At 49.3% G+C, this 23,788-nt stretch overlaps 1 protein-coding gene across 5 annotated transcripts in view; it reads left to right on the top strand.

Moving 5' to 3' along the window:
• MORN5 (MORN repeat containing 5) overlaps positions 1 to 23,788 on the top strand; it is a 30,499-nt gene that overhangs the window by 5,333 nt on the left and 1,378 nt on the right. For 2 of the 5 annotated variants that reach the window (XM_081066992.1, XM_081066993.1), the window contains exons 3-5: positions 805 to 916; positions 4,144 to 4,275; positions 22,503 to 22,578. In XM_081066992.1, the coding sequence (XP_080923118.1) occupies positions 805 to 916; positions 4,144 to 4,275; positions 22,503 to 22,578 (320 nt within the window). Of the gene's footprint in view, positions 1 to 804; positions 917 to 4,143; positions 4,276 to 22,502; positions 22,589 to 23,788 lie in introns of those variants that run through there. The other 3 variants (XM_081066994.1, XM_081066995.1, XM_081066996.1) reach the window with 3 other exon arrangements.

The raw sequence follows: 23,788 nt of genomic DNA on the forward strand, positions 1-23,788 counted from the left end.
CAAAGATTCTTAATCTTGAATTTGTGGGGCCACGGATAGAATTGACGGAGTCAGTAAAAACTGATTTGTACAGAAAAGTTTCTCTGTGTGTGGGACCAGAGTTTTCTTCGGGGGAAGGAGCCATAGCTTTCATCAGTTTCACTAAGGGTGTGTACAGGGCTGGCTCATGACCTAAAAAAGATTCAGAAACACTCCTCGTTTTACAGATTGGAGAATCTAAGCCCCAGGAAGGGGATGTGATTTACCCAAGGTCACACGGTGAATTAATAGTATTGGAATTTCCACCCATGTTTCCTGATGTTCAGGCCAATGCAATGTCTGCATCCTGGGCTTCCTCTAGCACGAAGGCAGCAAAAGCAAAATGTACATGTTTGGACAAAGGGCTGTGATGGATGATGGCTCTGACCTTTTTAGCTATAATAACCTTAAAAGGATGATAGCAACTTCACATTCATTGAGTGCTTACTATATGCCAGGCAGTTTGCTGCATTCTTTACAGGTACTGTCTGGTTGAATCAACCCTATTAAGTAGGTACCATTATTATCCTAATTTTACAAATAAGAAACCAAGGGCTAGAGAAGGTAGGTCACCTGCCCAGTCACATAGTGAGTTGCCATTTTTGAGTGCCAGGCCCCGAGCTGACCACGTTCTATCCATTCCTTCTCATCGTCACAGCCATAATAACTATGATGATATCACTTCTTTTCTGTGACAATGAGAAAGCCGCCTCTTCCCTGACATACGTCCATCCTTGGCAAAGGACAGACTTCCTCAGACACCCCCGTGTGCTCCTTGACCTCCAGGGCACGTACACCTTCTCGGATGGGCTGCAGTACGAAGGAAAGAACTGGCATTACTGCGACACCTATGATCGGAGGTTTTACACCGAGATGTGCCATGGCTTGAAGCCTACAGGTACCCTCCCAGGCACCCTCCCATTCCTTCACACCCAAACTGAGAGGGAAACGAAAGACAGTTTTAAATAAGTGGGCCATGGTTTATTTAAGTACCCAAGGGAGGAGAGGAATGGGCCAGGGGCCACAGAACGCCAAAGAGCCAGGTTCTGGAGCCAGAAAGGGCAGGCCGTATATACAAAATGGCAGATGGGAAAATGACTTGGCGAACAGTAAAAATTAACTTACGAGATAACACAGTGTAGATGACAGAGCGTGGAGCCAGAAGGTCTGGGTTAAGAGCCAAACAGCCTGAGCAAGTCCACCTCTCTGAAGGCAGAAGCGTCCAGAATGCACCGGGGTTGGAGTTAGGCTCACCTGAGCTCCAGCCCTGGCTGTGTGGCCTTGGTCAGTTAGTTGAGTACATGAGCCTCCTTCTCTCCCTTTGCTTTCCTGACACTCCACTCTCCCATTTTGTTCCTATCCCCAGACTCTTTGCCAGCTCCTCCCCCCAATTATTAATTTTGGGGTTCCCCAGGGCTCTCTGGCTTAGGCCTTCTTCTGTTATCATTCTGTACCCTCTCCCTAAACAAGCAGATTTACTTCTAAGCCTTCAGTTACCATCAGCCTCCAAACTGAAATCAAACTCCCGAGCCTCAGATTCCTGCATCCAGTTTCCCCAGCACCTGTATTTGCCCATCACTCAACTTGTCTGCACTCAATTTGTTACCTCCCCACCAGCCCACTGTCCCCCAGGGATTGTTCCCTCAGAGACCGTCACTCCCAGCCCCCACGCCCCAGACAAGACTCATCCTGCAGTCCATCACCTGGTCCTATGGATTCTACCTCTTAAATATATTCCACTCATTCATTCATTTACTGAGCACCTCCACATGCCAAGCTGGGTTTCCTTCATCTTTTCTGCCTCTGCCCTATTCCAGACCTCCATCCCTCTGTCTTCTCCCCTCCTTTACCTGATCTCCCAAGATCCGTGCTTGGCCCCCCTCTGGGCCAATCGCAACTCTGCAGCCATTTTCATCTGAAAAACCGGAGTCTGACTGCCAACCTCCCTTCTCGCCCCCCCCCACATACACACACGTACCCCCTTCGGTGCCCCTCACTACACTGAAGATAAGGTTCCAGATTCTTAAAATGACTTGCATTCTCTGGCTTCTGATGTCCCCAGCTTCAACCCGCGCTACCCACCCTTCTCAAATTTTCTCTCTCCTCCCTTGCCAGGCTTGCTTTCTCTCTATTCCTCGAAAAGATCATGCTCTTTCCTGCCATTCCTTCTGTCTGGAATGCTCTAACCCTCTCTCTTAACCTAAGTAACTCCTTCCCATCCTTCAGGTCTCAGCTTAATGGCCCTTTTTCTCGGACGCCTTCCCAGAATAGGCCCGGTCTCCCTATGGCATATCACAGAGCAGCTGTGGGTTTCGCCCAGAGTTCTATCATGAGTGCTCCGTGTCTCTCTTCCTGAGCCGACTGTGAGCTCCATGAGGGCAGGGTCTCTGTCTCATTCACTGCTGTTCTCATTCACTGCTGTGTCCCCAGTGCCTAGGACATTGCCTGGCATCTAGTAGGTGCTCAATAAAGAGTTGATATCCAACAGGGGTGGTAATATTGACCTCACAGTGGGGGGAGATGGGGTGCACTTAGGAGAGTTAAGGTGATGACATTTACATTTCCTGAGCACCTGTTCTGTGTCAGACATTGGCTGGGCCCCGGGTGACCAAGAGCTCAGAGGACAGTCTCTGCCTTCAAAAAGCCACCAGTCCAGATGCCACCTGAGAAGCTTGTTAATGGCTCCTCCGGGGTTAGTTATGATGGGGCGGGACTTTGTCTCGGGCTCTTCACCCCAACCGAGGCCTGAAGAGCCCCTAGCCAAAGGTCCTCAGATCTCACACAGCGGCTGGTTTTGCCAAAGCTGGGCTTCTGCCAGACTTGAAGGCAGTGCCACGCCTTCCCTGTACCCTTCCTTTCTCCTTCTGTGACCCCCAGCAGAGGAGCTTGATCCTAAGTACCCGCTGCCTTCCCAAGTCACTCAGCACTCTGCAGCAGACCTCTCCTACTAACAGCCATCTCTAGACATTGTTAGGGGAGGGAGAGGGTTACGGCTGCCCCTTCACCTCTCTGAGCATCTGTGAGATGGGCAGGAGCATGAGGCTTTAGGGAGAGAATGGCTGGAAGGCACTTGGCATGGAGTATGTGCTCAGTAATCATTAGCAAATGGTGTACTAGTTATCCTCATTAACCAACATAAGAGCACCTACTATGTGCAGGACCCTGAGCTGTGTGCATAGTGCCATGGGCTCGGTGGGCATCCAGCCCTCAGTCCAGAGGACAGAGAATTATAGGAACCACAAATTATAACCCGAGAAGTTATTTATTGCAACCTGTACCCTTTGCTCAGGCCTCTGCATGCCACACAGAGTGGCATGGCCTGAAAGGTGCACCGACTTCTCGTTCTTTCATGGTGTTTCCAATGTCCCCAGTCCTGAGGGTGGTGCCCAGGCCCTCTCCTCCCCTGATGTTGGCAGCATAACATATAGGTTACAAAGCTGGGTATCTTCCTAGCTGGATAAACTTGGCCAAGTTACTTGACCTGTCTGAGCCTCAATTTTCTTATCTGTAAAATGGGGTACAGGGTTGCTGTGAGAATTAAGTGAAATAGTAGGAGTCAAGCGCTGAACACAATACCTGCTACATAATAAGCACTCAACAAGTGGTAGCTATGATGGTAATTTTGGTGAGAGTCAAGGTTCTCCATTATCTGATCCCTGTCAGCTGACTCGTTTCTCTCCTACCATCCTTCCTTACACGTGCCCTGCTCCATAGAATTCCTGAGTAAAGCGTGATAGCTCACGCCTCCGGCCTGTGCCCGCACCTTGACTGCCATCCCCTCCTAGACGTGCCTTCTATCCATAGACATGGCCGACTCAGAGGGATACCCAGGCTCTTGGACTCCAGGAATTGTGCCCTTGTCATGGTGTCCCCAGAAATGGAAGATGGCGTCAAAGAAAGATGACGGAAGTCTAGTTCCCAAGACCCGCCTCATGGAGCCATTTTCAGGAAGCTCCTTGAGGGCGCTGCTCCTGCTGCTTTTGCTCCGCGCCCTCAATGGGGAGCGTTTAGGCCGACAGAAGGACCAACATTCACATGGGCTACCAGCCAAAAGTGGACTTTCGAGGGGATCGGGTTTGAATCTGGCCTTGGTGGTGAGGTAATTATCCATTATATCCTTTCAAGGTATCTCTCAACTCACCAATGAGGACCCGCCTAGAAAAATCCCTGAAGGCTGTTACGACTGTGGAGATGGCTTCTATAACCCGACCACGAGGATCGTCAAAGACTATAAGAATCGCTTTCTGAGAAATGCAGGTATGTTTCTTCTGACGCCCCGTGACACGTGTTCTCCTCTCTCATCCACACACACGTTTGTGCATGTGTGCACACACATGCATACATTTGGTGAGAAAAGCTTTTGCTGACGAAAGACAAAAATGGATTCTCTGATTGTTTCGCTATTTGGAATTCTCATGGCTGTCAAACCTATACATAGTCATAGCATTAGTGGTCTGACTATGACAGCACGTAAGGATAGCAGTGAAAAGATTAAAATGCTTATTTTTGCATGCTCCCCTTCAACTCATGTGTAGTGAACACCTACTATGTGCTATAGCTATCTATGCTAGATATAAGCACCGAAACCTGGCAACGCTAGACACGAACCCCCTTCCTTCATGTAGAGGGTAGCAGACAAGTGCTATAAACAGCTGATTCCATTCCAGAATAAGCACAACGAAAGGGAGCAACATGGCCCTAGTGGGGGGACAGGGGAAGGGTTGGTGGGAATGATACTGTGGCAGCACAAAGAAGGTCTCCCTAATCGAGAATCGGAAATTCAGAAAAGGTTTCAAGAAGGAAATGACAGCGAAGCTGAGGCCCAAAGAATAATTGGGAGTGGACCGCAAGGCTTGGGAAGAGGTTTTCCAGCCAGAGGAGACAGCACAGCTAAAGGCCTACGCATGAGTGATACATGAGGTCTAAGAAGGCTGGCTGGCCCCTCAGCCAGTAGAGGAACTTGGAGTTTCCAGAACTTCCGTTTGCTGAGTGAACACAAGCTGATTGTGACCAAACTCACAGGAGGCCACTATCCACCTAAGAACATGAACATTTTCCTTTCACATGGTGATTCCTAAACTCTCTCTTTTCTGGAGTCACAGTCCCACTAGGAATAACAAACCTGGGGATGCTTTTCCTAGAAAAGCGCCCATACATGCACACACACAAGCACACATGTGTACACACACACACACACACACACACACACACGAGATCTGCATATAATCTTAGAGGTTGATGGTCCCTCTAATGACCCAGGTCAAGAAACCCTGCTCTGTAATGAAAAAGAAACGGCCAGGTAGACCAGAAGGCCCATACTGGCTGCTGAAATCTCTCCCCATGCAGAAATTTATGCAGTAAGGTGGCATTTCCTCTTCCACCCACCCCGGTATAAATCAGTTGGGAGATAGGGAAGCAGGATTCCAAGGAACATATTTTGGGAATTTTATGTTAGTATAATCTTTCTTTAGTTGTAGTACAATGCAACTGCTCATTTTTAGCTTTGTTTTTAAGTTTTGAACTGTATTCCAGTCTTGCCTCACTGAGATGACATCCTGGTCCCATAGAGATTTATAGTCTAGTGGGGGAGACAGACACAGAAACATACAATCACAATATAATGTGATGTGGGCCCTGGAGGGGGAAAGGCCTGGAGGATGAAGGGGTATTGAGGAAGAGGAATGGATCACCTGGCTGAGATGGAGGGCGTCAGTCAGAAAAAAAGATCCCAGAAACAAAAGTAATGGATCTTAAAGAATGAATACAGTTTCATAAACAGGAATGGTGGGGAAGGACATTCCAGGCAGCAGTAACAGCATGTGCAAAGACACAGAGGCATGTAAAAGCACAGTGTAACTGAGGAATCAGAAATCGTGTTACAAAAATCCTGTGGGCAAAAGCCATGCTTGATGATAAACTTTAAAGTGCATTATGTGAAAGAATAGATGGAATTTAGAGGATTTTTAGGCCAGTGAAAATACTCTGTATAATAATGGATACAGGTCATTATACATTTGTCCAAACCCATAGAGTGTACACCCCCAAGAGTGAACCACGACATAAACAATGGACTTTGGGTGAATACAATGTGTCTGTGTAGGTTCATCAATTGTAACAAATGTATGGCTCTGGTGGAGATGTTGACCATGGGGGAAATTGTGCATGGGGGGAGGGAGGGGGTATATGGGAAATATCTGCACCTTCCTCTCAATTTTGTTGTGAACCTAAAACTGCTCTAAAACAAATAAATTCTTCAGAAAAATGTGTCATGGGAAGGGAAGGCCATTCTTAGGAAGTTTGGAGAAGGACGGACTCTGGTGATTGGTGCACAAATACTTGCTGACTACTTGCTATGGGTCTAGCTCAGTGTTAGGCATGGAGCTGCAGCAGTGTCGTAGAATCTTCTCTCAAGGAGCAGGAGAAACGGACAGTGAAATGGATCCTAACAATACAGAGTTGCCACAGGAGAACCTAGGAGGGGTACCTAACCCTGGAGGCCAGCAGGCTTGGGAGGTTTCCTGGAAAAAGCACGTTCTAATGTGAAACCTAAAGAACAGCAGACAAGTGCAGCAGGGTTGGGAAGAGCGTTAAAAGCAGAAGAGCCAGATAGCTCAGTTGGTTAGAGCGCGGTGCTCTTAACAACAAGGTTGCCGGTCGATCCCCACATGGGCCACTGTGAGCTGCGCCCTCCACAACTAGATTGAAACATCTACTTGACTTGGAGCTGGTGGTTCTGGAAAAACACACTTAAATAAATAAAAGTTAAAAAATAAAAAAGGCAGAGGGAACAGCATGTGCAAATGATTAGACATGCCAGAGAACTCTGTATTCTAGGGGGCTACCAAGTAGTTTAGGAGATGAGATAATATGTCAGGGGAAGGAGGCAAAAGAGGAAGCCCAAGAGGTGGGAAAGAGGAAATATGGTGGGTATCTTTTCATTTGAGGGCAGTGGGGAGCAAGGAAGTGTTTCAGGCAGGTAGATATACTGTCATTGATTTGTCCTTTAGAAAGATTTCTCTGGTTACATATAGAGAAGGGACCAAAGGGGGTAAACTTAAATAGGAGACCCTTCTGGCAAGATGTCAAGCGAGGGGCATCTAAAGGACCCCAGACCCCTGGTAGTAGCAGAGAGACCTGTGTTCCAGGGCTTGGCCCCGTCTCTCAGGCTGCCTGCTCGCTGACCGTCCACCAGCGTCTTCCCTCTCTGGGCCTTTCCCTCCGTCTGTAAAGTGAGGGTGTTAGACTGAATAAGTTCTAGGGTCTGTCCAACCTTGAGAGTCTATGACAGTGGAGAAAGGTAGCCAAGGGGTATTTTGGTCCTGCTATTATAGGACAGATCGAGTTCAGAGTGTCCTGCAAAGCACTAAAAGGGAGTCTCTCTTCAAGGCCACCTAGCCCTTTCCCTGGACTCAGCTCACCCTGCCTGGGACTGAGTCAGGCCTCTGGCCACCTACTGTCTTCCCTTTCTCCCCTGCCTTCTGGTCTGCCCCACATATAGTGCCCCTGTTGGCATCCTGAAGGCACAAGGGCGCTGGCCAGTGAGGGCCTGAGGTGGGTGCCGGGGGCCCTCCCACAGTAAATTCAGCAGCCTGAGTATGTGCCGCCTGGGCGGCTCATTTCATAGGAGGTCACGGGCTGAGGCACCAAGAGGGTTGCCTGTGGAGCCTCTCGGAATCCCTCGGCTCCACCCTTGCCTTGCGCTGGCTTCTTTTCCCCACGCAGAGAAGCAGGCTTCAGGCCTGACTGGAAGCCTGAGAGCCTGAGAAGCTGCAAACTGCAAGCGTGCTTGGCAGCTCTGGGTTTGCTAGACCTGGGTTTTCGAGAATGGAGAATGCCTTTCTTAACTGGGGAGGATTGTATCTGCTTGCTGGATTGCTGTGAGAATTTAAATCCATCTTTCCACGCATCAAAAAGTCTTTGAGTGCCTACAATGTGCCAGGCTTTGGGGATCCAGGCTGGCAAGAATTCTCTGGGATTGTGATTCTCAAACCTCTGGACCCTGGCTGGTAGTAAGGAAGGGTGTATATCATGACTCAGTACACACACAAACACTCACATATGTATGTATTCTCCGTAAGTGTGATGGACTATATTTTCTATTTAATTATTTTAAATGCTGATTGCTATTGCGCTAAACCTATTTTACAACCCTCTTAAGGTTCTGAACCCGACTTTGGTAGGCCATTGTTCTAGGCAGCCTTCCCAAACCAACCTCTCCCTCCCTCCCTCCCTCCTTCCCTCCCTCCCTCCCTCCCTCCCTCCCTCCACTACTCTGTCTGGGTTAGATGGCCCTCCTGTCTGCCTCCTAACAGCACTTAGCCTGTGACAGTAGAAGTAGCTTTATTTGCCCATCTCTCCCACTAGACTGGGAGCTTCTTGAGGGCAGTCACTCTATGTGACTATGTCTGACTGATCACACTGGGTCCTCTGTACCTCGTACAAGTCCCACAAATCAGAGCTGATTAAATATTTATGACAGCAGGCAGGGAGACAAAGGACCTGCCTACCAATCCCTCATATTCTTCAACAAATTATACAAAATTCAGCCCCAGGCACATAATAACTCATTCTTTTGAGTAATGAAAGCAATCCATGACAGTCACGCACCACTGAATGATGGGGACACGTTCCGCGAAATGCGTCATTAGGTGATTTCATCGTTGCGCAAACCTCACAGAGTGCACTTACACAAACCTGGATGGTACAGCCCACCGCACACCTAGGCTGTATGGCACGGCTGCTGCTCCTGGGCTGCAAGCCTGGACAGCCTGTGCCCGTACAAAACAACGTGAGATTAAGTCCAGCACACGAGAAAAGGATGTAATCAAGAGACATGGTAAACACGCGACATACGAGCAAACTCTAAAGAAACGAGAAAAAGTATAGTACATACGTAAACCAGTGGGCACCATTGTCAAGTCTTATGTACTGTACATAATTGTGTGTGCTATACTTTCATACAACTGGCAGTGCAGTGTTTATGGAGCATTGCCACAAACGTGAGCTTACGACCTTACGATGGCTGTGATGTCACTCACTAGATAATAGCAATTTTTTAAGCTCCGTTATAATCTTATGGGACCAGCATCGTGTGTGTATGTGGTCTCTCGTCGACCGAAATGTCACGATGCGGCGCATGGCTGTATGATTTCTCTGCACCTCAAAATGCTTAAAAGCTTAAGCATCAGAAGTCTCCACCCAGTGGCTCTCATGCACCGCTCAGTGGTCATTGTGGGGGATTCTTGCCAGGCCCGCGCCTTACCTGCTCATTTCCTCTGCACTTTCCCACCATCCCCAGTGGGTCATTTTCAGGAGCCACGCTTTGCAATGAGGGCACCTGGTGTCCGACAGGTTAATGACTTGCTCCAGGTCACAGCTGGTGACAGAGTCAGAGTCAAACCCAACCCTGCCCAAACACCGTTCTTTTCGTTCTTCGTGCCAGCTTTGTGTCATCGTTTATTCTTCCCTCAGCTGTCTCTGCTCCTAGACAGGGCCATGCCTCATTCACAGTTTTGCTCCTCCACCAAGCACAGTTCCTGGCACCCAGTGGGGCCCGCAGTGATGTTCCTAAATGAATGGAAAGATCCATTTTTAGAATCGTCAGACAAAAATAACGCAGTTCCCAAACTGAGATGCTACTGTTTGATAAAGGGTCCTTTCCACACTGTGGGCCAATAAAGAAGCATTTGAAGATATTTGGGACAATCACCTTTAAGATTGGTGGGAAACTGGGACACGAACTCGAATCCTTCCCCCTCCTTTCATGCTTCTCAGGAAGGATGAGCCAGAGCCATGTTGGCAGCTTGTACGCGGGTCGTGCCGCTGTTGCTTGCCTCAATGTTACTAGCAGGAATCATTTGCAAACTAACTGCATCACTAATCCTTATTCCCTCCCGGCAATTAATGACACCCCAGGCGAGTGTCTCAGATGAAAGGCACATTATTAATATTCAAAGGAAAAAAACCCTCGTAACCATTTTAACATATACAACGAACAATGAGCTAAATTTGCTTTGTGGAAGACAGAGAGTGAGCATCCCAAATGAGTTTATGTGAAAGCTGAAATTCTTCCCCGAAAGGTCTCAGTACTATCCTCAAAGAATATCCTGATCATCAGAAATGCCGTCGAGATTCCCGCCAACATTATCCCCTTTGTTGTCTGAAATGTCGAATCAAGCACATCTGGCAAATGTCCTAGAGCTCACAAATCTTTCAAACAGCGTGTAATTCCCAATGGTTAAAGAGATAACGCCACGCTTAATGCTTAATCGCTTAATCGTGCTGCTCTTCAAAATAGCACCAACTTTCCTTCAATCAGAAACAATGGCTTGGGCTTCTTAAAAATATCACATACAAGTGATTATTCGCAGAGCGGGCCCCTTTGCGTTTGAACCTGTGGGTTCCAGACAGAATCTAAAACCAAGATTACAAGCCTCATTTGAATGCATGCACCGTTAAGTGGACAATGGGAAGAAGGGTTGCGAATTGGGGACCAAAAAGGGGCCTGACCTGTGTGACTCTCTGGCTGCCCCAGAATGAGGACAGAGAAGATGAAGATGAGGCCTTGACTGAGCATTTACCAGGCACTGGCCACTCAACCAAGGGGGAGGGGAGTGTTCGCAGGAAATCTGTTTGACAAGTGAGGAAGCTAAGGCTCAGTGAGGTTAAAATATTGCCCCCAGGAAATTTGGCAGGATTCGCACTCGGGCTCCCCTGCCTCCAGAGTTTTTCATTTTTGTACTCTGCCAGGCAAGGTCCAAGATTATCTGTCCACAGAGGCAAGGACACGGCCATGACCAGAAATGGGTGTCTGTCTGCTCCTATCCAACTGTACAAAAGGTGCGTTGTGAACACCTCTAATAGAAACGAAAGACCACGTGGTCTTCTGAAGTCTCTCTTGGATTATTTAAACAGCTGAAAACTGGAAACATCCCAAATGTCTAACAGGAGGGAACTGATTAAATAATAGAGGGTGTATTCTTACAATAAAATACAATGCAGCTGTTAACGAGATGCTGAAAGAATGGATCTATTGATATGCAGAAGCGTCCATATTTTCTCTCAGGTGGAAACGCAAGGTAATAACGATAACCAGCGTTTGCTGAGTGTTCGCTGTGTTCCAGGCACTGGTTTGAGCACTTCCCATATTTTATTTTATTTTATTTCATTTAGTCCTCACAGCAACCCTGTGAAATAGTGGTCTTTATTATAGTATTTCCACTTTACAGATGATGAAACTGAGGGTGGTCCCATAAAATTATAACAGAGCCGAAAACTGAGGCTCTGCCCACAATTACACAAGTAATAAGTGGAAGAGCTGGACTCTGAACCCAGGTCTAGCTGACTCAAAGCTAAAGGTGACAGTTGAGCTGCTTCTGAACGAGAAGCTGGGGTTTGCTAGTGAAAGAAACAATGAACCGAGGGCCTTCCTTGCAGTCCAGAGACATAAAAATACCCCAGCAGTATAAGATGGCAGGGGAGGGGGTTCCTTTTCTCTCAAGAGTTCTCTGCCCACTTTATTGCTCAAAAACTGGCCAAAGAACAAGAGTCTTTTAACGTACTGACAAACCAAGACTCCTCTAATCTTGAAGCCACTGTCTTCACCTGGCAGGTGAGAAACCAGAGCGCCGGAGAGGAGCCCGGGCTGGACCCCCCCTTTCCCACTGCCAGCCAGGCCTCCTAAGGAAAACGCAGGCTGTCTGTCCATGACGCTTCTCTTGCGGGTTCTGCAAAACGGCTGAGCGAGTCTCCTGTAGAGCCCCTCCTGCCATCATCTCTCCACGAGACAAAAGGCAATTTACCCAAATGTTATAATCACCTGGAGGCTGGCACACAAGAGCTTCCCTGCCTTATCTGTGGTATTGTTAGCAGCACCATAATGAAGGCTTTGTGAGGGATAATATCACACTTGTAACTGCCAAATACAATGCCCACACAGATCACACATCCCGCCAGCAGACTTGGGCATCTGCCTCAAGCAAAGGGGGCACAAAGGGGAAATGATGAGGACTGAACACCTCCACTGTACCAGGGCCATAATCCCTTCCCCATCCTTTGAGGAATCCATCAGTATCTCTATTTGGCATAGGGGGAAACTGAGGCTCAGAAAGTAAGTTATTTACTGAAAGATGCAGCTAGTAAAGGGAGGAATGGGGATTTGAACCCAGGTCTCTCTGATACCAAAAGCCGTGCTCTGAACCAACGAGATATGCTGTGGTCTTTTCTGAGTCATGAACCTCTCTGAGAAGCTGGGCAAAGCTATGGACCTTCTCCCCAGAAAAGTACACTTGAAGACATGGACAGAATCTTGCTCTAGGAATAACCGCCTGCCCCAGCTTGCTGCCTCAGCCTGCTTGACCTGCGGGAATTGCCCCTTGTCCTCCTTTCTGCCCATTTCGGTTGCAAAGGCCCTGGAAATCCCCCTAACAGCCTGTGCCCATCTCATTCTGGTAACACTATGTCCCCTGCCCCGCCCGCCCCACTCCCCGTGGTAGCCTCCCGGAGGCATCCAAAGGACACAGTTTCCCCTTCCGTGACTGGGGTCAACCCCAGCCAGCACCACAGTGGTTTGTTTCATCTCCTTGAACAGAAGCGAATGCAAGGCCAGAGCACAGCGGGCAGGAGTCTCCCCTTCTCTTCCTCAGCCTGAGCTCCGGACCTCAGGGCAGTTGGCTGAGAGCCCCACTCAGCCGCCGGGCCTGGAGAGCCAGGCAGAGTTAGAGGCCCGGCTTTAGAGACAAACAGATCTGTGCCAGATCCCAGCACTGCTGTTTGCCAGCTCTGTGACTTCAGCTAGTCTCTTAACTTCTCTGAGCTTCGCTTTCCTCATCTGAAAAATGGAGGTAGAAATAGGACCTTCCTTCCAGGGTGACAGTGAGCGTCACTGAGACGATGCAGGGGACACAGCAGGAGTGTGGCTGGCCCGTGACGAGCCTGATGTCCACCGCCGATCACAGCTGGGATTACTCTACACCCAGTGTGAGGCTCCCGTAACCCCAAGCCCCAAATGGAGGAGCTAGTGTCGCTTTGGCACACTGCCCTCTGGCCTCCTTCCACCTGCTTTCGGTGCGGGTGCCCAGACTGGGCTGCAGGCCTGCGGGTCCCTCATTTCTCTGTCCAGCCCTAGGCCTCGTTCTGAACGTGTTGCTCATCCTCCTCATTTTCTATCCACCCAAGATCCCCCCCAGACCCAGGCCTTCACTGAGCCCCTGCAGGTACCAGGCATCAGCGTCTGGCAGCTAGAGGACAGAGGTCCCAACTGCCTGTCTCTTTCAGTCCATTGTCCACACGCAGTGGGAGAGCAGGGACAGAAGGGAGCCGAGGTCAGAGCAAAGGCGACGGGGGTCAGGCCAACCGAGTGACCTTGGCCTCGGCACCTTGCTCCCCTGCGCTGCGTGTGTACAGTGGAGAGGTAGGCATCACGCACATGTCTAGACAATGCACATTCAATGATGGAAAATAAAAGCGGGGCTTGGCGAAGCAGGAAGAATAGCAATACCGGTGTTGGGTTGGTGATTTGGCCTCCTCTCCCACTCAGCGCGCACTAGCTCTGCAGTGAGTGAGGGGAGACGCGAATCAGCTGGTCTCCTGCCCGTGTGCTTCCTGTCACGTGAGCGTCTAGCCACACACAGGATGATTCTACCATTAAGGATTTTTTTTTTTAACCAACATGGTCTGCATCTGGACCTCAACAGCATTGTTCCAGCAATCACAATACTGTGTGGCACTTAAGGAGATGTCCTTCTCCAGACCGGGGGCTTTCTAAGAGATCCCCAAGGGTCATTATGGTGATGGGCACTTTTCCCTTTACTTGCCGACTGGAGGACCTGAAACTCCGCCCTGAGACAACACCAGCTGTGCCTTCCTTCCGCAGGGTGTTTGTAAGGATTGCACGAGGTCAGGCCTGCCAAGTGCAGGGCATGGCGCCTGGGAAAGCACTTCCTAAAACTGGGTAGCCAGGGTCCTTGCCCAGACACCCCTTCCCAGTCACAGCCCTAAGCCAGCCCAGGTCTGACCTTGGAGGTCTCACCCCCAGTCGTTTCAACATATTAAAACAAAACACATCCATACTCCCACAGAAATACATACGTGTGTGTGTGTGTGTGTGTGTGTGTGTATGTGTGTGTGTGTGTTTGCTGTTAAAACTTCGAAAGGATTTTTAAAACTCTGCTTGGTAAATTGTTTGACTACCAGTCTTTAACAATTGGCTGTGATTTCTGGAGAGCCATGTGCACACTGGAGAACGCTTGCAAAATGAGGAAACCACGCTTACAAATTGGTTTCAAGTATAATAAAATTGTTTTGATTTCTAAATTTAATAATTAATTAAGCCTGAATGCATTAATTATAACATTTATTAATTTCAGCTTTATAGTTTCTCTTTTCATATTTTAGAGTCAATCATTTTTCCATGCCTCTTACATGTGAACAGGCCTTGAAAAGCTTGTGGGTGCTGGGCCCTGCACCTATAGTTCCCAGTAGGTGAAGCAACCTGGCCTAATCCACGCCCCACCCCCAAGCCCTCCACCCACCCCGCCCAGAAGATGCTCTTTACAGCAAAAAGCAAGAACAGCCCCAAAGGCCACCCCGTTCTTTCCCTATGGCAGGCTCTGCCTAGACAACGACCCCTCAGTCAATACTAGTGACGCCGTGACCTTGGCCTCTGGCCACCAACACTGGCAGCAAACTTCAAAGCCTCTTTCTTGTCAGGAGTTGTGACGAAGATACCAGGGCGTTGCCACCCTCACTGCAGTTCACTGGCTCTCTTCAGGGTCTTGGCCTTGCCCCAGCAGCTCACACAGTCCTGCATTTGCACGGAGGGTGTGGCCAGGCTTTGGGGACAGGCACCTTTTCACAGGCTGGGGCGCCGGGTTTGCCAGGCACCTCCAATCCCGGCCTGGAGCCATGGTTCACACAGGAGCCCTCTGAGAGCAGGCCGTGACACCAGGACAGGAGGGCTGCCCGCACACCAGAGCCTGGCCTGCCTGGTACTTGGAGGAGCACTGGACGTCTCTGGGGGTTAAATGTGCCTCCTCCCTTGGCATCTGCCTGGTGACCATTGCCATGCAGGCACTTTCTCCTCTTCGCCCCATCCTCAGGCACAGCCACTTGCACACTCACAGCACACACCTATTCACACCTGCGCACACACACTCACACTTAAATTCCCACACATGTTCATCCAATTGGATGGAAACAACTCCCATGTGTGCCCATGCACAGAGCCCTTCTCCTCTGCCCCAGTGGAATGAAGTGGGAAAATCATGTCACCCCCTCTAAGCCTCAGTTTCCTCATCTTAAATGGGGACCACCCCATCTCCCTGAGGAGAAGACGGACATGACATTCTGCCCACAGAGCTGGGCACCTCCTAAGTGCTCAGCCAGAGTGAGCTTCCCGAGGCAAGACGCCTTGTTCCATCTCCCTTTCCCAGTCCCCACCCGAGCCACCCCTGAAGTCCCAAGCCACAGGGTGGGAACTGCATAGCACTAGTGACCGCAAGTGTGCTTGGCTCAAAGGCGTGCCGAGAGGTAGCAGAATCGGCTCATGGGTGCCCATAACCTGAATCTGCCTGTTTGTCCTCTCTGGGTTCTCCTGCCCTGGCCTGCCCACCTCGCTTTGAACAAAAATCATTAGCTGAGCCGCAGCTCTTGATCCTTGTGTGAAGGCCTCCTCCTCCACCCCCGCAGGGAACCAGAAGTCCCAGGGCTGCTCTGAGCGAGTCCTTCAAGATCTCGCCCTTGATGGCATCCAGTCTGGGAATTAAAGACCCATCAAAATGACGATCCTAGCTGCCACTTCCGGGGTGCCCCCCAGTGCCCTTCATCCTGGCCAGTCCTCACTCTGCCCTCGCAGGAGTTCTGGTTAGAGCCACTATGTAGACAAGGAGCCCAGCTCAGAGAGGGAAAGCGATGTGTCCCCGATCACCCAGCAAGCTGGCATCCGGGCTCAACGCCAGGCCCAGAATTCCCCCTCTACACTGTGCTCTCACACGTGTCCTGAGGGCCCACCTTGCAAAGACAAATTCAGGCTTTTCTTTCGGTTTGGGGCATTTCCTGCACACCAAGCACTGTGCTAAGCACTTTTCAGGAATGGTCTCACTTGATCTTCACAGGAAACCTTCCAGGCAGGCACCTTCATCGATAAGGAAGAGGCCCCGAGAGGGGCTGTGAGCTGCTGGCGGCCGAGCTCCAGAGCCTGTGCTCTTAACTACTATGTCACACTGCCCCGGCCAACCACCGGCCAGGGGACTGATAGTGCTCTGCATCTGTGGTGAGGTTTGCAGGATCTGTTCTCCCTTAGCATTGCATGACCTGAAGATGGCACGAATGTCACCCTCGGTGACCCAGGCCCTGCTTGGTGGCCTGTGCTGGCCTGCCCTTCCCGCCCTCACTGTGAGGCAGGCCCCAGGCCAGCGAGGGCTTTGAGCTTTCCGAGTGTGGTTGGCGCCCAGGTATGAGCCCAGACAACCTATCTTCTCCACGTGGTAGGGCTGCTCAATCCATGGCCTCAAGACAAAAAAGGAAACAGAAGCTGGAGGCCTTGGCCCTGCACTTGGCATGTCTGCTTTGCCCTCTCAGGAGCTCCGTTTGCTGAGGGAGGGGAAGAAATTCTTCCTCCTTTGTCCAAATCCCACAGGATAAACCTATTACTTTTATGTACCCAAATTCACATTACTTCATTCATTCATTCACTTTATATTTATTCACTACTTTTCAAGTGCCAGATCTGTGCTGGAACCTGAAAACCTGAAGTGAATCAGACAGGGCCGCTCCAGGCTGCTGGGGGCAACTGTGACCGACACCATGAACTTGGCCTGGGTCGGGGAAGGTGACGTCCAGGCAGGGCCCATGGGGATGGAGGACAGCCAGGAGGGCACGGAGGGCACGGGGCCCCAGCCAGACACATTCATAAGGGGCCTTAAGTTTGGATTGTGACAGGGCTAAAAGAAGAGAGCTCTAAATTCACACCCCATTTCCTGACCACACAGCCTTTAGTGCACTATGGATTTATACTTCTTTGAAAGAAATCCTGGAATGGCACACTTACATTTGGTCATTTATGACAAAAGCTCTAATTTGCCAAATGTACGGGTGCAAAATATACTGCAATTGTTATACTCTTGTTTGAGCCTTTCTTCACTTTTATATGCACTAAGGCCCAGAAATGGGTGCCCTGGTCCTCTTTCTTGAGCCCCAAGAGACCCTGCACCTCAACCAGGTCCTGAAAGAAAGGGTGTTCCCTTCAGAGGAACAGCATGTACAAAGGTATAGAGGCCCATGGGTAACTGCATTACCTCACGGTGGCTGCATTTTACAGTGTGAGGCAAGTCGGGGAGGGAGGCAGGCTGGGAAACAGGAAGGACCAGAGGGTCTTGTCATTTAGGTGGAGGAGTGGGGAGCCTTTTCAGGGAAGGCTTCTCAACAGGGGAGCCCATGCTCAGATCTGAGGTCTCTCTCACAGCCCGTTCCTTTTCTCTATAATAATCCCAGTTCTCCTAATAATTGGTGAGACTCATTGGGGATGGGGGTGGGAGGTGGGTATGCAGGTGGCAGCAAGGTCACTTCCAAAGCTTCAGAACAAGAATAAAGAAATCTTTCTGCCCAAAAGGCAGACAGACCTAAACCTAAAGAGAGCCTGAGTCAAACCTTTGCACAACACTCCCCGCTGAGTCTCAGTCCCCTGTGTCCCCCAGCACTGGGCTCAGGGCCCATCACAGGATTGGGTTGTTGATTCATTTGTTCGTTCATTCGTTCATTTGTTCATTCATTCAACCGGTGTGAACTAAGCACTCCCTACGTGCCAGACACTCATTTTAAGCCCTGGTCATACCACAGTGAACAAGCAGACAAGGTTCCTGGAGCTTTCAGTTTGGACGGGGAAGACAAATGAAGACGGGTTGGAGTGACCGGGAGTGAAGGCAGTTAGATTAGGGATCAGTGAGGAAGTGACATGTGAGCTGAGACCTGGGTGGCAACAAGCAGCGGCTCAGATTTCCTCAGTCTTGCCCTCACGTCCTTTTTCTCTTTGAGGCTCCCACATTACATTTAGTTGTCATGTCGCCTTCGGTCCTCTTGACTGTGACGGTTTCTCACTATCCTTGTCTTTAAGGACAGTTTTGAGGAGTACTGGTCAAGTATTTTCCAAACGTCCCTCGATTGGAATTTGTCTGATGTCTTTCTCATGATTAGACTGTTGTTAACGGTTTTGGGGAGGAAGAATCACAGAGATAACACGCCATTTTCATGATATCATGTCACGGTGACAACTATCCCCACGGCTGATCACTGTTGATGTTGACCTTCATCACCTGGATGAGGAGTGTGTTTGTCAGATTTCTCCACTGTCAAGTCACTGTTTCCTTTCCACTCCTTTTCCATACTGTCCTTTTTTGGAACACACCTAAGGAGTGGGGAGCTATGCTCCATTTCCTTGAGGACAGACGACCCACATAAATTATTTGGAATTCTTCTGCACAGGAGATTTGCCTATTATGCATTTTTGCCACCAATTTTTTTATGCCGGGTCTTTTTACTGTTTAGAAGGTCAAGAACCCTACTGGTATTTCTAGGAACCTAGAAATATTTTATTTCAATTACTAAAATGCATGAAATTACCAAGGCATTAAATTGGAGGGTAGGAAAAAAAGCCAATAATTATTTTTATTTTTTCTATTGTCAATACACATTAATGACAGACTTGGGAAATACTAAAAATAGAAGAACCCCTCTACTCCCACTGCTCACAGCCGATGATTATTCACATTCAATTTATTTTTAAAAATTTTTCTTCTGTGCACAATATTTTTATACAGATTATACCATCTATGTAATTTTGTTTCTTGCTTCTTCCCACTTTTTTTTTTTTTTTTTGCTTATTATCGTATCAAAAACACTTCTCCTGTGTTGCAATATAGACTTCATAACCATATGTTTTCAGTAGCTGCTAAAAATGTTTAACTCAATGCTTGGCACATTGTCACTGTTTAGAAATAATTTGTTAAATGAATGAATATATGACAAAGTCATCATTCTTTTGTTTTTACAAATGTAGGTTATTTCAGTTTTCTTGATTCTAAATAGTAGTAGAGAGTAGTGAGATAGATTATTCCCTTAGGACAGAGTCCCAGAGTGGGATTACAGGGCCAGCAGGGGCCAAAACTTTTCAAGATAAATGCACCAAACCAGAAATCTCCCTCCCTTCTCCTCGGAACCACTGGCAATTGTGCTGAGGGTAATAATTTACAATTGATTGAAGAGTTTGTGGGGTGGTTCCTCCCCTCTGTCTTTATCCCCCCTCTGCTCCTCCTCCCCTCCTGCCCGAAAAAGGGGAGAAATTTTCTGAGAAGGTGAAGATGTTCTCACACAATCATATTAACATATTCCAACAATTGCAATTTGCAAAATAGTAATCACAACTCCCTGGATCTGGGAGGCATTAATCAAAGCTGCAGGTTTAATTCCATTTTAAATATTGATGAAATGTGCTTGGGATGCCTCACCCTGGCATGGCAGGGCCGGGAGCTCCAGGGCCACAGGAGGCGGAGGGAAGGAGGGTTGGCGAGCAGCTGCTGGGAGGGGGCGGCATCTGTGATTCAAATTGGTGGCTATGCAGCCAGGTAGAGAGTGAAAGGGGTAGTGAAGAGGCTGTTAAGTCCATTGCTGTCAATCTGTAACCATCGGGGAGGGGACCGAGGACTGGTTCAGCACAATAAACCCAGTTTGTCTGGTTTCAGGGGTTACCACTGAAGAGGTTGCAGCTGCACTGATTCGAATAGCCTGGAGACTTCAGAACTGTAATTATCAACCAGGCTGCTCGCGGTGTGGCAAAAGTGGGCTTCACCAGTGCTTAACTCTTTGTGTGCCACTGCTCTCTCGCCCCCGGGGGTTGGCAGACATTTTCAGATTCCCAGGCAGCTGCCTCAGGGGAAACTGAGGCCCACCCTAAGGCCCACGGCTACTTAGGGCAGTCCTTAAAGCCTGACAGGTAGCCAGCCTTTTCCCTTAGGTCACATAGGAAGAAAGTGGGGGTGGGGGGTGGGGTGAAGGAGGCTCACCTTCTGTGAGCCTGTGGGCAGCCTCGCCTCTGGCACCATCACGTCTGCACTGGAATAGGAAGTCGGGCTTTGGAGTCTGATGAGCCTTGGTTTGATGGACTGATGGACAGGGACGTGGGACAAAGCTCATCCCCTCTCTGCGATGGGGGTAATCTTCCCTACTCTACTGGGCCATCACAGATTCAATGAGATCTGGTGTTTGTAAAGCAGGCAGCACACAGTAGGCTGTTCATAAGTCTCCATCTCCCTGATCTTGTGCCTGCTGCTTTCACAGAAGAGGAAGGTGGGCAGGGGCATCTCATTTGGAGGACAGGATCTCTGCTGGCACTCCACATTTCAGCTCTCAGGGAGTTCCCTCGTTCTCTAGCTACCGCCATTTGGCACCCAAGGAGGATGGGTAGTCCCATCCTCCCATCTCTTAGGTGGGAGCACTGGGTAAGGAGAGGAGGCAAAGGCTCCTCCACTGCTACAGCCCTGAGAACTGCGTGAGGGCAGGGGTTTGGGCTAGCCTCTTTGACCCTGTATGGCACAGAAGGAAAGCAGGAATGAGGGGCGAATAGCAGGCAGGCAGTGTGGTGCTAAGGAAACAACACAGGCTTAGCTGGGAGTCGTGGGGAATGAAGTATGTATACAATCTGGTGACCCTCCTCCTGGAATATAACCCCCGAGAAATTCTTCCATTTATCTGTGAAAGGATGTGCCCAAGAATGTTTGTCCCCACCCTTATTCGTGGTGTAATACCAGGAGGCAGAAGCAACTTGCGTCTCCACCATTGGGAGGATACATAGTAAAATGTGATGAAAGCCCACGTGGAATATTAGGCAGCAGTAAGAAGCCAAAAAAAAGAAAAAGAAAAAGAAGAGGAAGAAGCTATAGAATGGGAGAATTAGGAAAGATCACCAAGAGCAAAGACATGTCACTAGAGACCAAGGTTAAGATCACCCACACCCTCGTGTTCTCAGTTTCTATGTGCAGAGGCAAAAGTTGGACAGGGAAGAAGGCGGGTAGGAAAAAAAAAAAAAAAAGCTTGATTCATTTGAAATACGATATTAGAGGAGAGCTCTGTGGATACCCTGGAGCACCAGAAAGATGAACAAGTGGGTCCTAAAGCCAATTATGCCTGAAACATCGCTGGAGGCAAAAATGACTAAACGGAAGCTGTCCTACTTCGGGCACATGGTGACAAGGCAGGGTTCTTTGGAAAAGACAATAATGCTGGGAAATAGATGGCAGAGGAAAAGAGGAGGATGAGATGATTGACTCCACCGAAGAAGCCATGGGCGTGAGTCTACAGGAGCCGCGCAGGGCGGTGAGGACAGGACCTCACTCCTTCCTGGAGTCGTCAGGAGTTGGAGCTGACTCCGTGGCAGGTAACACACAAGAAGCAAACGACTAGATGTACTTGTAGCAACAAGAATAGATCTTACAAATTCAGTGTTGAGTGAAAAAAGTGAGACAATGAAATTCACAGCACAATGCCATTTGTGTAAATTAAAACCACATTTGCACACAAAACAACGGTACATATTTTACAGAGCTGCATGCAGTGTTACGAGTATATATCCACCATTAGAGTCTCTGTCGTGGTTGGAGGAGGGGCTGGGTGTGGGTTCGGGGGATAAAGGGGAAAAATGAAGCCAGTCTGCAGAGGGACCTGGCACAGAGAGACAACGGCGACGTGCTACCTGAAGAATGTGTTTCACTCAGCTCTCTCTGAAGTTCAAAACACAGCCCAGGCTTATATTATAGACAGACACCCCTAGATACAAGTTCTGGGCTTTCCCACGTACTAAGCCTGTGGCTGTGGACAAGGGACTTGACCTCTCCGAGCCTGTTTGTCCATCCATGCAAAGGTGAGATCGCTGCCATCATTTGGTCACGAGGATTAAATTATGGGAGATAAATGCATGTAGAACATCAGCTCCTCCATTCCCCATTCAAAGAACCTGAGGAAACAGAGGCTGTCAGCTCCCTGGGGAACTGCAGGTACTTTGAAGGGTCCAGCGTGAAAAGCCCAGAAAGGAAACTAAGATCTGAAAGGTCTGGCTCCTAGCACTGCCGGCAAGGCCTGGACCATCCTGGGGATGCCGTGTGTGGATGTCACACTGGGCAAGTGCCCTCCGAGTCCCTGTCAGGTCTGCCCAGATCAGAGCAGCCATCCAGTGTCACACCTGCCTCCATCAGCAGCCTCCACCATCTATAACCCCTTTTGTGTTCCATTTCCCCAAGGCCAGGCACTCACAGGCGACTGAAGGATCTGATTTTAATGAAAGGTCTGTTCCTTCCCAACACAGAGCTAAAGAGACTGGCCACCAAGGCCACTCCCCTATTGGAAGGCACCCGCTTCCCGAGACCCCACCTGGGGGTCCCCCAGGGCAGGAAAGGCCCAGCAAGCCCCAGGCATGGCCAGCTCTCCCTCTTCCCTTGCAGATGATGATGAGCATGAATGGATCATCCGGACGTGTCGGAAGGGCTGGGACGAGATCGTGGGTCACAGGCCCAAACTGTGAGTGCTGCAGCTGCCTCTGCCAGGTTTCCTTCTGCTCTACTGGCATTAGCTGGCCCAGGGGGCAGACTGGAGTTCCAAAACATAACTTTTGACTTGGGAATAAAGGCTTTCTGCAGTCAGTGGCCTCGAGAGTACTCTCCATAGACGAGCTCTTGGAGTGGGATCCTGGTTTCACCTGCATCAGAATCCCCTGGGCAACACTGTGAACGAGATATTCTGGGGCCCCACCCTAGACCTGCCAATCAGAATCTCTGGGAATGGGGTCTAGCAATTTTCACTCCCAGGTATGTATGATGCACATGGAAGCTTGAGAACCATCACCTTATAATAGTAGATATATGTAATCAAATGAGCAACTAACCTGTGCAGGCAGTGTGTGTGTATTATCTCTGCTCCTCACAATAGCCTTGCGAGAAAGGGCTTAGCATCACCTTTTACAGATGGGGAATCTGAGGTTCAGAGAACTTGAGTGACTTACCCTAGGTCACACAGCATTCGAATCCAGTCCTTCTGAGGACAAAGCCCAGACTTGTTTGTCTTACTACACTGGGTTCCCTGCCTTAGTGGTCTTGGTCTCACAGAGCAGTAGGACGGGATGACTGTGCCCAGACTCACAGCTGGTACCTTCTGGTAGGCCCAGGAATGACTGCCTCTCCTTCTTGGCAGCTCCCCAACTTGAGCTTCATACCCTAAGCACAAAATCGGTATAGTGCATTGAACGAACGTGGCTCTGGCATCATACACAACTGGGTCCAAATCCCAGCTCAACCACAGCTATCATGTAATCTTGGGCAAGTCACTTCACTTCCTGAGCCTGTTTCTTCATCTGTAAAATGGGTAAAATGATGCTGAAAACAAGAGGGTAGCTGCGTGGCGTGAACGAGATAACACAGGAGCTCGCACTTAGCAGGTATTCAATATGTGCTTATTTTAAAGAATAATATTAACTGTGCGTCCAGAGTAATTATTTCTCAGAATCACACCCCAGAGATCGCATGTGTCAGCTGAAAGCCAGAAAAGGAAGTGGTGACGTATTCTAGGGCCACACTTGGGTCACAGCCTCCTGGGTCTTTACCTAACTGTCCCCCATTAGAGGCTGCTGGATCCTGTAGCCCCCTCCCCACCCACCCGGGCCTTGTCCCCTGGCTCACCAAGAGCTGCCCTGGAGAGAGTCAGGCCTAGGAGGGCTCTGCTGAGTTCTGGAGCC

Source organism: Rhinolophus hipposideros (assembly GCF_964194185.1).
Source record: "Rhinolophus hipposideros genome assembly, chromosome: 11".
NCBI classification, from domain to species: domain Eukaryota; kingdom Metazoa; phylum Chordata; class Mammalia; order Chiroptera; family Rhinolophidae; genus Rhinolophus; species Rhinolophus hipposideros.